Here is a 13,496-nt window from a genome sequence, read left to right as displayed (position 1 = left end):
TGGTGATAGGGAACCCAAGGTTGAGTAAGGATATTGTTGATGTGTTGTGAGATTGTTAACCATTGTCATAGGGCAACATTTGTAGTAACTGTTAAACGAGAAACTATTTTGTTCTGTAAGCCTTCATCTTAAGTGAGAATAATAGCACAATTTGAAAAGCATAGTCAATGTCACTGACCTGTGCATGTAGAAATTTTTGAAATGGTGTATCTTTGGCTATGTGTATTTTCACCGAAAAAAAAAAGGTTGAGAAGTTAGAGGGTTCATATGTTGTGGGGTTGTTAACCAATGTCATAAAGCAACATGTGTACGTCTGTTTCATGAGAAACTATTTGTTCTGTAAGCCTTCACCTGAAGTACAATAAAAATTTTCAAAAAGTGAGTAAAAAGTTAACAGTAGAATCTAGGTGGTGACTATATGTGTGTTCACAGTAAAAATTCCTTCAACTTTTCTGGGTATTTGAAGAATTTTATAATAAAATATTTGAAAAAATAAACATAATAACTAGGCGGAAAAAAAGTCTGGTGCCTACAACCAACAGATTTTTATAGTGTCAACAAAAAAAGAATTACAGCAGCATTCCTATTTCTTGGTAGTGGGGAAGTCTTTTTCAGTTCATACCCAACTGGCAGTTATTCTTCTCCCTAAAAACAAACATTATGAAACCCTCCTTCTGCAGCAATAGGCCTCAGAGGCAGTTGAGTGAGAAGCAGACACACCTACATGCTGATCAGAAAGCACTCAAAGAGCAGAAAGCTACAGTACCTTGCCAAAAGAGACAGATTATAAAAGGATGACAGCATTTTCTAGCGCATGGTGTTTCCATTAACTAGGTACTTTTATTGGATCCTCACAACAATCTTGTGAAACAGAAGATTATAGAAACATGTAAGATGGCAGCTCAGGACAACAAAACTCCCCATGGAAGGTAGGTCCTGGCCCTTCAAAATAGCTCCTACCAAAACGTTGGCCACAAGATTATTCTGTTAGTCCCCTAGTTCTTTTGCCTTGCTTTCTTGCCTATCCCTCATGGCTTTGTTCTTATATTGACAACTGAGACCTTGGCTGTCACTATCCTCATGTAAATTGGCATTCTCCAGTTCTTAATGATGTCCCAGCTACTCACTTCTTAGTATCTAACCTTGGCTGTTTCTTATTAATGGTTTTGCTCCTAGTTTCTCAGCATTGCCAGATAGAGGGAACTTGGCTTCAACAAATCAGACAGTGGGCAAAGAAGGTGTCTTAGTTTAGTGCTGCTATAAAAGAAATACCACAAGTGGATGGCTTTAACAAAAAGAAATTTATTCTCTCACAGTCTAGGAGGCTAGAAGTTCGAATTCAGGGCACTAGCTCCAGGGGAAGGCTTTCTCTCTCTTTTTCCACTCTGGGGGAAGGTCCTTGTCATCAGTCTTCCCATGGTCTAGGAACTTCTCAGCACAGGGACCCTGGGTCCAAAGGATGCACGCCCCTCCTGGTTCTTCATTCTTGGTGGCATGAAGTCCCTCTCCTCTCTGCTCGATTTTCTTTTATATCTCAAAAGAGATTGACTCAAGATACAGTCCAATCCTGTAGACTGAGTCCTGGCTCACTAACGTAACTGCCTGTAATTCTGCCTCATTAACATCACAGACGCGGGATTTACAATACGTAGGAAAATCACATCAAATCACAAAATGGTGGACAAACACACAATACTGGGAATCATGGCCCTGAGAAGTTGACACACATTTTTGGGGGACACAATTCAACCCATAAAAGATGGCAAATTGATATTATTAAGTCTCATTTAGAAGAAACTAGTAATTGGAGAGATCTGAAATTTGCCTATGATTCATGGAAAGTGAGCTGAAGATATGCAATTTGAACTCCTGATTCTGATTCTACTATTCCTTTAGGCTTTTCTGAAAGAACCATAATCATAATAAGAATTATGGTATCTAATATTTATCATCATAATTAATTATTATAATTAAATTCATTGAGTAGCTACTTCTGTACTCTCATTTAAACCTCACTACAATCCTATGAAGCAACTTAATGCTTGGCACAGAGTAAAACTGAATAGATGACACTGATAAATAAACCAACAGACAAATGAAAACTTTAATGGTAGTTATTATCCTCATTTATAGATGAGAAAACTAAGGCTTAGAATGAGGCCTGAATGAGGATTTGAAACCAGATCCCAAATCTGTCTGGTTGCAGAACATACACTTTTTCCATTATTTCACAGAACAGTTTACTACTGAACATAAAAAAATATGGTGTCAAACATCCCAACAGAAACCACCTCAAGGAAGTTCTCAACTATGATATTATATTTTTACTATATAAAATATAGTAGAAATGAAATTAGGTTCCCTACTATCAACAGTGTATTTTTGCAGCTTTCTCAAAAGCAGATATAAATATATTCTAATACAAAATTCAACAGGAAACTGGGATACTCCAATAACAGCTCTAACCTGATTTTGGAAAGTAACTCTCCTCTATCTGCACAGTCCACACTGACTTGTCGAATAAGTTCGTGAAATATTGTGTTGTAAATGGTCTGTTCCTTCTTCAACATATGCAGTAGTTTGTGCATCTGGCAGAATAAGATAACCAGTATATATCAATCGTATCAGTAAAAGCCATTTTAGGAGGTAAGTATTCTGAATGTGTCTAAGTTTTAGAAACACCTTGATTAATTTGTTTCACTTATGTTTTCCTTTTTACATAAATACAAAAGTAATGACTTTTAAAAATCTATGTATAATCACGTGCTTCTTTATATGCAATGAGAAGGCCACATCATCACTTCTGTGGTATACCTATCAAAAATGCAAAACCAGAATCAAATCATGACAGTACATCAGACAAATCCAAATTTAGGAACATTCTACAGAATAACTAGTCTGTGCTCTTCAAAATACCAGGGTCAAGAAAAACAAAGAAAGGATGAAGATCTGTTTCAGATTAAGTTGTTCAAAAGCGCTGTGATACTGGCTGGGGTCTGGAACTTGGGGGAAAAAGTAGCTATAAAGACATTATAGGGACAATTGATGAAATTTGAAATTTGAATATAGACTGTAGTAGATAATACTAACATATCAATGTTAAATTTCCTGATTTTGATAACTGTATTACGAACATGGAGCCCTGGTGGTGTAGTGGTTAAGAGCTTGGCTGCTAACCAAAAGGTCAGCAGTTCGAATCCATCAGGTGCTTCTTGGAAACTCTATGGGGCAGTTCGACTCTGTCCTATAGGGTCGCTATGAGTCGGAATTGACTTGACGGCTACAGGTATGGTTTTTTTGGTTTTACTGTGAGTATGTAAGAGAATGTCTTTGTCCTTAGGAAATACACACTATTTGAAATATTTGGTGGTAAAGGGCATGATGTCTCTAAAATAGTTCAGAAAAAATAACATATATAATTATAATAACATAAATATGTTGTTGTTGTGTGTTGTCAAGTCGACCCTGACAGTGACCCCATGTGACAGAGTAGAACTGCCCCATAGAGTTTTCTTGGCTGTAATCTTTACAAGAGCAGATTGCCAGGTCTTTCTCCAGTGGAGTCGCTAGGTGTGTTCAAACCACCTACCTTTCAGTTAGCAGCCCAGCACTTAACCATTGCACCACCAGGGTGCACTCTCTCTCTCACTCTCTCTTCTCTCTATTTATGTGTGTGTGTGTGTGTGTATATACATATACACATACACAGAGAACCATAAATAGGATACAATGTAAATAATTGGTGAATCTGAGTAAAGTTCACATAGGAGTTCCTTGTATTATTCTTGTAACTTTTCTGTAAGTTTCAAATTATATCAAAATAAAAATTTACAAAACAAAAATGAAAAAAAGAAATAGCCCTCATAAAGAAAAAAATTATTTATCTATATAAGACTGAAAGAACTCTTATTAAGCACAAAATAAAGACTGTAAGTCGTAATAGAGTATGGTTTAATTGGCAGTGGTTTAACAGGCAGTGGTTTTTAGTGGTACATAAAATAATAAAAGGACTTATAATCAATGATGTCTTATATTTATTTAAATACAGTAATAATGATACTAATAATTAATTATACAGCACTTACCCTGTGCCAAGAACTGTTCTAAGCACTTTACACTCATTATGTCATTTAATCTCCACAGCAACCCTATCAGGTAGATAACATTGTTATCTCTAATTTACAGATAAGAAAATTGAGGCATGAATACATTAAATTACTTACCCAAGGTCACCACAGCCAGGATTCCAGCCCAGGCATTCTGCTTCTAGAGTGCATGCTCTTAACCACTAGGTTATATCAATCTTTGAAATTACCTGTGTTGGCCCTATATATTCCTCATTTTCCACGCCAGCCCTCTCCAGCATAGTATCCATCACATCATTCAGCTGGACCACTTCTACTCTTTTATTAGGTTTCCTAAAAGATCAAGGTGGTAGAATTACATAATTAGTGTCACAACAGGTCATCCTCAAAAGGCAAAAAAAAAAAAAAAAGTGTGTAATGAAATATATACTCTATAAAATATTAATGCTATTTTAAAGCATTAGACCTGTATTTATTGATCTAATAATATGTTTTCAGTGAATAAAACAAGTGGCAGAAAAATGCAAATAGTATGATCCTTTTCTTGTAAAAGAAAATAATGTTTCTCTCCAAAAATTCTATATACCCATTGTGTAGGATTGTAAGAACATAGAAAAAGATGTAGAGAGATAAACACCAAACTGTTAACATTGGTTACGAAGAAAAGAAGTAAAGGACATATTAAAAAAAAGACTGTAGCAACATGAGGAAATACTAATGGTTAAGTGTAGAATATAAAAGTATTTAATAGTACTTAAATATTATTACAAATACGTAAAATTGAATATCAAATTGGACAAATGTAAACACTGATTAGATGATAGTATTATAGGCAATAATTGTTTTCCGTTTCTGCTGTAATTTTAATAGTCTGTGTAATAAAACACCAAGAAAAAGAAATATATATGTATATAGTTATTCTTTCTGAGAAACATTTTAGAAAACAAACCGTACTTACATGGACGGGAAAAGCAAGAGCCTGTTTTCACTATCTGTGAGCAGGGTAGTATATTTGCTACAATAAACAAGACAGGTAAATGCTATTTTAAGAAAATTTTATGCCTGTTTATCACACATCACGTGATAAACTTAGACTTCATGGAATTGAGAAGCTGAGAGACAATCAAAAAGCCCATCATTTTGCACATGAGTATCCACTGACATCTATAGACATACATATAATGACATTTATTATATTTGGAATATTTTTAAGGAAAAGAAATTTAATCACAGTCCTCAATAATATGTTACAATATGAAATTTTCCTTGATTCATTAAAAATATATATATATACGTTTTTCAAAGGTGAAAGGATGTTCTGAGAACGCTGAGGTCAACAAAGTTAAATGACCGACCAGTTTTCAAAACTAATAACATGCAGAGAACCCAGGTTTCCCGTCTCCCAGTCATATTTGTCCTCTGAAAGTGCTTATTTACATGTAAGTGATTATCACAATAAAAATGATTCCATGAACTCCATGGTAATCCTTTAAATTAATTATTTATAAATTTTTTTCCCCTAGTAAATAAGCATTTCCTTTGGTTCTGATCACTAGTGGATCACAGTTGATCAATAAGGTCCAGTTTCCGAATTTATACCAGTGAACAATCTATGGGGAGTATAAAGACTCAAAATAAAGTTTCAAAAATGAGTGTGTGAGACGGACTAGAAGCAATGATACCCCACGAGCATTTCTGAGCACGCCTAGCAGCCAGATCTTGGTTTCTAAGTACCATTCTCCACTAAAAGGAATCAGGACCCCCTGGAGAAGTGACTCATGGCTCATTCTGGGGCTAGAGTTGGAAAGTACAAGATGAACCTGGAAACCTTACTGAGTCAGGAAATAAGAAAGTGCTAAAAGAATGATGGGGACATTTCCAAAGAACACAAGAACCAGTTCAGAGCAGCTGCCATTGGCCAAATCTGGGACAATTTGACTATCAAAATAAATAATGATAGTAAAGAATTATAATCCATTGAATAAAATAGAGCCAAATAGTAAAATGCCAGCTAATAAATATAGAAGAAATGGTGCAGTTAAAAAAATCATGAAAGGATTGACGAGTGGGTGAAATTTTGATGAAGGATATTCACATAGTCCCAAAGTATCTCCCCACAAAATGCTTATTCCTTACAAAGGGAAAAGTATTAATTTTCCAGTGGAAAACCTGGCAGGCACCAGCTGATCAAAGCTATCATCACCAATATTAGGACAAACTGACATCATGTCTCTCCTGATGCACTGAAAAGATCACAACATCACTTCTGTAGTGTTCCTCACAAAAATGTATTATATGAATCAAATCACACAAAAATATCAGACAAACCCAGACTGAGGAACTTCCTACCCAGTAGCTGGTCTGTACTTTTCAAAAATGTCAAGGTCAAGAAAGACAAAGAAAGGCTGTGAAATTGTTCCAGATTAAAGTTATCTAAAGGGATTTATCTAACGTATTATGTGATAGGGGATTGTGATCCTGCACTAGGGAGAAAAAAGCTATTAAAATTGCTCACAAACAAACAAACAAAAAGCTAGGGAGTAACTGATAAAATTTGAATATGGACTGATAATAATACTGTACCAACATTACATTTTCCTGATTTTGATAACTATACTATGATTATACAAGAGAATGTTTATGTTATTAGGAAATATACACTAAAGTATTTAGTGTAAAGGGCCATGATGTCTCCAACTTACTTTTGAATAGTTTAAAATATATATATGTGTGTTTTATATATATTGTATTTTTACACAAATAACGAGTGTCTTCTATGTTTGTTTGCCAACCATGTCCACCCCCAGAGAGGTACTTTCATAAGTGTCACTCTACCAATTTTTTTTTTACATTCTGCTGTAAAAAAAAAAAAATTAGCATAGCATGCTTACAAAAATATCGCATAGGGGGAGGGTGTGGTTGGTAAACAAACATAGAAGGCACACGTTATTTGCATAAAATATGGTGTGTGTATATATATAGGCATACATATACATACATACACAAATACATATATATATACAAACACACACATTTTTTTAACTATTCAAGAGTAAACTGGAGACATCATGGCCCTTTACACCAAATATATGTGTCACGTTCCCGTTGCCATCGAGTCAATTCCGACTCCTAGTCACCATAACTTCCCCATACGGTTTCCACAGAGTGGCTGGTAGATTCGAACTGCCGACCTTTTGGTTAGCAGCCAAGTGCTTAACCACGGCACCACTAGGGCTCCAAATATATATATATGTATGTATGTATGTACGTATGTATCTGTATACATATACATTCTATGTGTGTGTATGATAAAGCAAATGAGGCAAAACAGAAATAATCATTGAATTAGGATAGAAGGTAAAAATTAACTTATTTTTATAATTTTTTGTAAATTTGAAATTATATAAAAATAAAATTATCAAAAAATGAGTTCCATTTAGTTCTCTTTAGCAAAATATTGTTCTGATATCCACCATCATAAGGAAATGCCATATAAGATACATACTGAATAAAGTAAAAAGACTGACAGTCCCTGGATATTTTATTATAAAACCTTAGTCCAAAATTCTAGATTTTTAAACTATAAAAAATTCAAGTGCTATCTCAAAAAATAAAAGCAAGATCCCACTTTCAGTCCCATAAACAGGAATCAAAGAAAACTAGAGATGACTGTTCTGCAGTCTGGAGCTAAGTCCTAAAGCATGCATTATGAGATTCTGGCTACTTGCCCTGGTCTCCACGATCATTGCTCATAGCTATTCCTAAAGAGGCATAGTCAAGTATTCAGAATAAAGTTCTTTTTTTTTTTTTAATTTCAAAATTAAACAGCATGAAAAGACAGAGAACTAATCACTAACATTCCAAACTCTTTTAAGACTTTTTCATTGGTTTTTGGTATTTTTCTTAAATTGTATTAGGATGACTACTCCAAGTGTTTCCTTATTTTATTGCTTATACTGCATAGGAACACGAGTGTACCATTGTTCTCAGTTTCCTCTGTGTCTGGGAAAGAGAATAAGTAGTTCAACTTGTCAGGTGTTCAGTACATATTATAGTACTCACTCATCATAACACTCCAAACCTGAAACTCCTGTATTTGACACAATATGAAATTCTTCAGGAATCAAAGTATCTGTTAATCTCTTAGGCTTAAAAAAGAGCAAAGAAAAGAATGAATATATTAATAGCTGAAAAAAATTGAGTTGCATAAATCTTAACTCCTATCCTAAAGGGATACTATTTATTAAGCTGAGATACTTTGATTAGAGAAATAATAATATTAGTAATGTGGTTACTGGCAAGTGGCAAAAAACTCTTAGCAGAACATACTTAAATTAAAAAAAAAAAAAAACCTTCAGTTGAAGAACAACCTTGGTTCTAGTATTAGTGACATGTGCTCCATATGCTCACAAATTTGTTTACTCTTTTCTCTTAAATTCAATAGGAAATTTAAAATTCACCTTAGTAAGACCCCAAAATAAGAATTCTACAACTGAATTTGTAGATTTCTGAAAAAAACAAAACAGAAATCTAGACTTCTATACTGTATTTTCTAGATTAAAGTGGATAACTGTGGTTTAGAAAATGGCTTAAAAAAATCTTTGATCTTTACCAATTAAATATCCTTTTCTAGAAATAACTAGGAAGTGCTTTGAAGACTGATAAGCAATGCAGGTTACTGTTATACCAAGACACTGCTTTATATTTTGGGGAAATAATTTTTTTTAAATAGAGAGAAAATGATTTGTCAAAATACTTTATTTACCTTATGAGGCACAATGACACCATCTTGTGACTGTAATGAACGGTCCTTATGTGGGGGACAGACCGTATTCTCCCTAGTCTCTCCTTTTACATATTTAACATCATACAAAAATGAAATATCCCTAGAAAACAAGAAAAATATATTTACAAAATAAATTTTCTGTCTGACTACTGGATAAGAGTGGGTAAGGCCCACACACATCCTTCTAGTGGGTAAAAATAGGCATTTGTGTCAGCAAAACTGACCTTCTTACCTCATACTTTACTAAGACAACAGAGGCATTAGTCATGAGTTCCCCCCATATTCTTTGTCTTCTCCACCCGAAAATTCTTGTTCATATCACAAAATCCTTTCATTTTTTTCAGTCTCAGATTAAGAATATTCTCATTCTCCCCAAAATTATCCCCTCCAATTATGTACTAGATTTCACCTTTGCTGACATCCTCAGGGAGCTTATTCCATTAATCATAACTTCTGGGTATCTCCCCTTCTATTGGATACATTCCCTTGGTCTATAACTCAAGTCTTTTTCTTCTTAGGAAAAATCTTTCCTCGACCATGAATCATTGTTATGTCATCGTGGTGTCTGTCTGTCTCCCTCTCTCCCTTTATTGCTATCTTTCTGTTAAAAATAAAACTTATTTGAAATTTCTCTGCAATGTTTACCACTCACACATCTCTTCTGAAACTGTTCTCCAGAAAGCTGATGATGACTTCCCACTGCCAAGTTAAACCACCTATTACCAGTTTTTATCTTCCACTACATCCCTGGAATATTTTCCAGAACTGATTACCACTTTTGTTTCAAAACACTATCTTCGTCTATCCTCTCTGTTACTGGACTCTCCTGGTTCCTTCTTTCCTTTCTAACTACTCCTTCCCAGACTTCTCTGTGTCCTCCTGCCTGTGAAATGGAAATTCTCCACAAGGTTCTGTCCTTATCCCTCTACTCTTCTCCTACATTCTATCCCTTGGAAATGTCATTAAATCTCACCTTATCACAGTTGTTACTTCTAGGTACAACTAAATTCTTCTCTTTCCCTTCTAACTTTTCACATTCCTGTATTCACTAATTCTGTCCATAGCACCACCACTCTACTCATCAAAATTACAGCATCCATATTTGATTCCTTGTCATTCTTTGCCCTCGATATCCAATCTATCACTGTTGTTGTTGTTAGGTGCTATTGAGTCGATTCTGGACTCATGGTAACCTCATGTGACAGAGTAGAACTGCCTCAAAGGGTTTTCTAGGCTGTAATCTTTTACCAGAACAGATCACCAGATCTTTCTCCTGTGGAGCTGCTGTGTGGGTTCAAATTGCCAACCTTTGAATTAACAGACAAATGCTAAACCGTTGCTCCACCAGGACTCCTAAATCTATCGCTAACACTGATTAATTTTACAGTCACTGTCACATCATTCTAGCGGTTAGCACTTTTGTCCCTTTCCAATGTCTTCATTATTTTTTCTGCGGATTCTCTAGTCTTAGTATATTCCACACACAGCCGCCAGATTCATCTCCCTATAGCATAAGTTTTTTTTTTTTTTTTTTTTTTGGTGAAACTGTACACAGAAAAACATACATCAACTCAACAATTTCTATAGGTACTATTCAGTGACACTGATTACATTCTTCAAGTTTTGCAACCATTCTTGTTACCCTTTCCCAAATTATTTAACTACCATTAACATAAACTCACTTCTCATCCAACATTGTGAGTTGCTGTTGTCCATTTGATCACCTATAGATAATTCTCTAAAAGAGCACAATGCTCAAGGGAAACATTCTTTATTAATTAAGCTAAACTATTGTTTGGTTTAAAGATGACTTCAGGGTATAGTTTTGGTTTAAGGTTTAAAGAATATCTCAAGGCAGTAGTTTTCGGGGAGGTCATCCAGTCTCAAGGGCTCCAGAAGTGTTGGAGTCCATGAGAATTTTAAATTCTGTTCCACACTTTTCCCCCTTTTGATCATGACTCTTCTATAAAAACTTTGATCAAAATGAACGTTTTGAGCTCAGGAAGGGTAGCTAGGCACCATCCAGTTCTTTTGGTCTCATGGCAAAGGAGGCAGTTGTTCATGGAAACAATTAGACATGCATTCCAATTCCTCCTCCGATTCCTGACTCTCCTTCTTCCTCTGCTGCTCATGGCAAATAGAGACCAATTGTTGTACCTTGGATGGCCACTTGCAAGCTTTTAAGATCCCAAGCACTATGCAATGAACTAGGAGGTAGAACAGAAACACTGAAAACAATATTAGGCCAATTCACTGGGCTATCCCATGAAACCATGACCCTAAACCCTCAAACCAAGAAAACAAATTCCATTAGGTGTTTGGTTGTACATAAGCAGTCCCTATAGCATAGTTTTAATCATGCCACTTACTGCACAAAATTTTCAGGTATCTATGATCCTCCCCCCATTTTAAGGTCATCTTTGATGTGGTTTAGGCTATCTTTTCATTCTCATTCTGGAATACTCTCTTTCCTATACTTTATTACATCCTACCTATAATGAAAATCTATTGATTTTGCTGGCCAGGCACTCATTTCCCCTTCTTTAAAATAACTATAACCTGATTTCCCTTTGAGGAATCACCCTGCTCCCACTGTTCAAGAAGGACTATCAAAAAAGCTTCTCTAGATTAGAACAAAATAGGAGGACTCACATTTCCTGATTTTAAACCATATTATACAGTTACAGTAGTCAAAACATCCTGGTACTTGTATACCAATAGATACATAAACCAATGGAAAAGAATTGAGAGTCCAGAAATAAACCTACACATCTATGGTCAACTTATTTTTGACAAGGGTGCTAAGCTCACTCAATGACCAGAGAAGAGTCTCTTCAATAAATGTTGGGAAAACTGCATTTCCACATGCAGAAAAATGAAACAAGATACATACCCCACATCATACCCACAACCAAATCTAAAATAGATTAAAGACCTACATGTAAAAACTAAAACCATAAAATTCTTAGAAGAAAATGTAGGGGCAAGGCTTTCAGGTCTAGCTTTTAACAATGGATTATCTAATGTGATAACAAAAGCATAAACTGCAAAATAAATAAATTAGACCTCATAAACATTAAAAACTTTATTCATCAAAAGACTTGAGGGAGGTGGGGCCAAGATGGCATAGTAGTCAGATGCTTCCGGTGGACCCTCTTACAACCAAGACCTGAGAAAACAAGTGATTCGATCATATATATGGCAATCTGGGAGCCCTGAACATCAAAGGCAGAGTTGAGGAACTGGACTGAGTGGTGGGGGAGGGAGAGATGGCTTGGAAGCAGCGAGGAATTGCCAGAGCTGACCCGGCAAGAGCCTGAGCCCTTCAGGCCTGAGCAGCTTGTGGGTGAGCGGTGAGGCAGGCAAGCGGCGGTGCTAGGAAGGTGCATTTTCCACACCGGGAGAGACCCAGCGCCAGAGAATCTACATGGCCACCCAGAACTAGTGAGAAGCAGCCCTCAAGGGTGAAACATAAGTACTTGCTTACGGCTTACAGTGCAGATAACAAACACCCTCTAAGGGAAAAACCTCTCTCCAATTTACCTCCCCGCTCCCTGCTCTGCATTGGGTCCCGGACCGGCTTCAGCAATTGTCGAGTCCCCCGGGCCAGAAGTAGGATATGTCACACACCCAGAGTCATTCTCCCTGCCTTGGAGAGTGAACAAATTAACAAAAAGGGGAAAAAATGAATGGCCGACTCCCCGAAGCCAGGAACCCCGGGTAGGCACAGCTCCTTTGCCTAGGCACAGGCATAAGGGATCCACGGACGTTGAGTGCCTTTCCCCTGCATAGAATTGTGTGGGCCCATCTCAACAGCATAGGCCCTCATTGCCACAGTACAACAGGGTATATACCGGAACTCTAACTTCAACCGTTTCAGCTGTGAAGTGGCAGGTTCTTGACATTTGACACCGCTCTGCCCACATCAGGGGCCTGAGGACTGGTGGCTCCACCCATGCCACCTAGCCACCTGCGATAGGGGCCCATGAATAGAGGTGCCCCCCGGTCCTTACAGCCAACAGCGTTAGGTGCTCATAGTCCGGCTGCAAAACCCACCCACCTACGTGCTCTAGGGAACAGGGACACGATTTCCTCCTGGACACTTGGGGGTGCCGTCAGCCCCCTTCCTTGCTCAGAGGGTGTCCCCCTGCTGCAGCCAGATGTCCATGCCTACAACAACCACCAACACCTGTCTAGGACTGCAAGTGAGAGCCTACACCACACACTTGGTGGCTATCTATCTGGGCACCTGAGCTGAATTCATACAGGAGAAGTGGGCAGACTCCTGAGCTCACAAATCTAGTAACAGATCTAACCACCTGGTGACAGGACATTAGAGCTTCAAAGGTGCCAATAATCAAACTAGCTCATATGAGCAGCCTATTTGGGCTTATCAAAAAAACAAAAAAAAAAACAAGAAGCTAGGAGACAGTAAGCAAACATAAAATAAATAAACATAATAATTTATTGATGGCTCTGAGACAAGAGTCAATATCAAATCACATGAAGAGGCAATCCACGATGGCTTCAGCAAGCTCCCAAAATAAAGAATCTAGAAATTGTCCAGAGGAGGAAAATTTCTTGGAATTACCGGAGCCAGAATACAAAAGATTAATACACAGAAC

General features: G+C 36.8%; 1 protein-coding gene across 1 annotated transcript in view; it reads right to left on the bottom strand.

Annotated features, from left to right (window-relative positions):
- Window positions 1–13,496, bottom strand: part of AXDND1 (axonemal dynein light chain domain containing 1) — a 154,917-nt gene that overhangs the window by 122,474 nt on the left and 18,947 nt on the right. The window contains 5 exon segments of the mRNA XM_004372950.2: window positions 2,467–2,588; window positions 4,316–4,418; window positions 5,044–5,100; window positions 8,148–8,233; window positions 8,851–8,971. Coding sequence (XP_004373007.1) covers window positions 2,467–2,588; window positions 4,316–4,418; window positions 5,044–5,100; window positions 8,148–8,233; window positions 8,851–8,971 — 489 coding nt within the window.

Source organism: Trichechus manatus, unplaced genomic scaffold (assembly GCF_000243295.1).
Source record: "Trichechus manatus latirostris isolate Lorelei unplaced genomic scaffold, TriManLat1.0 scaffold00021, whole genome shotgun sequence".
In the NCBI taxonomy this organism is placed as follows: domain Eukaryota; kingdom Metazoa; phylum Chordata; class Mammalia; order Sirenia; family Trichechidae; genus Trichechus; species Trichechus manatus.
This window is presented reverse-complemented; position numbering and strand designations above follow the sequence as displayed.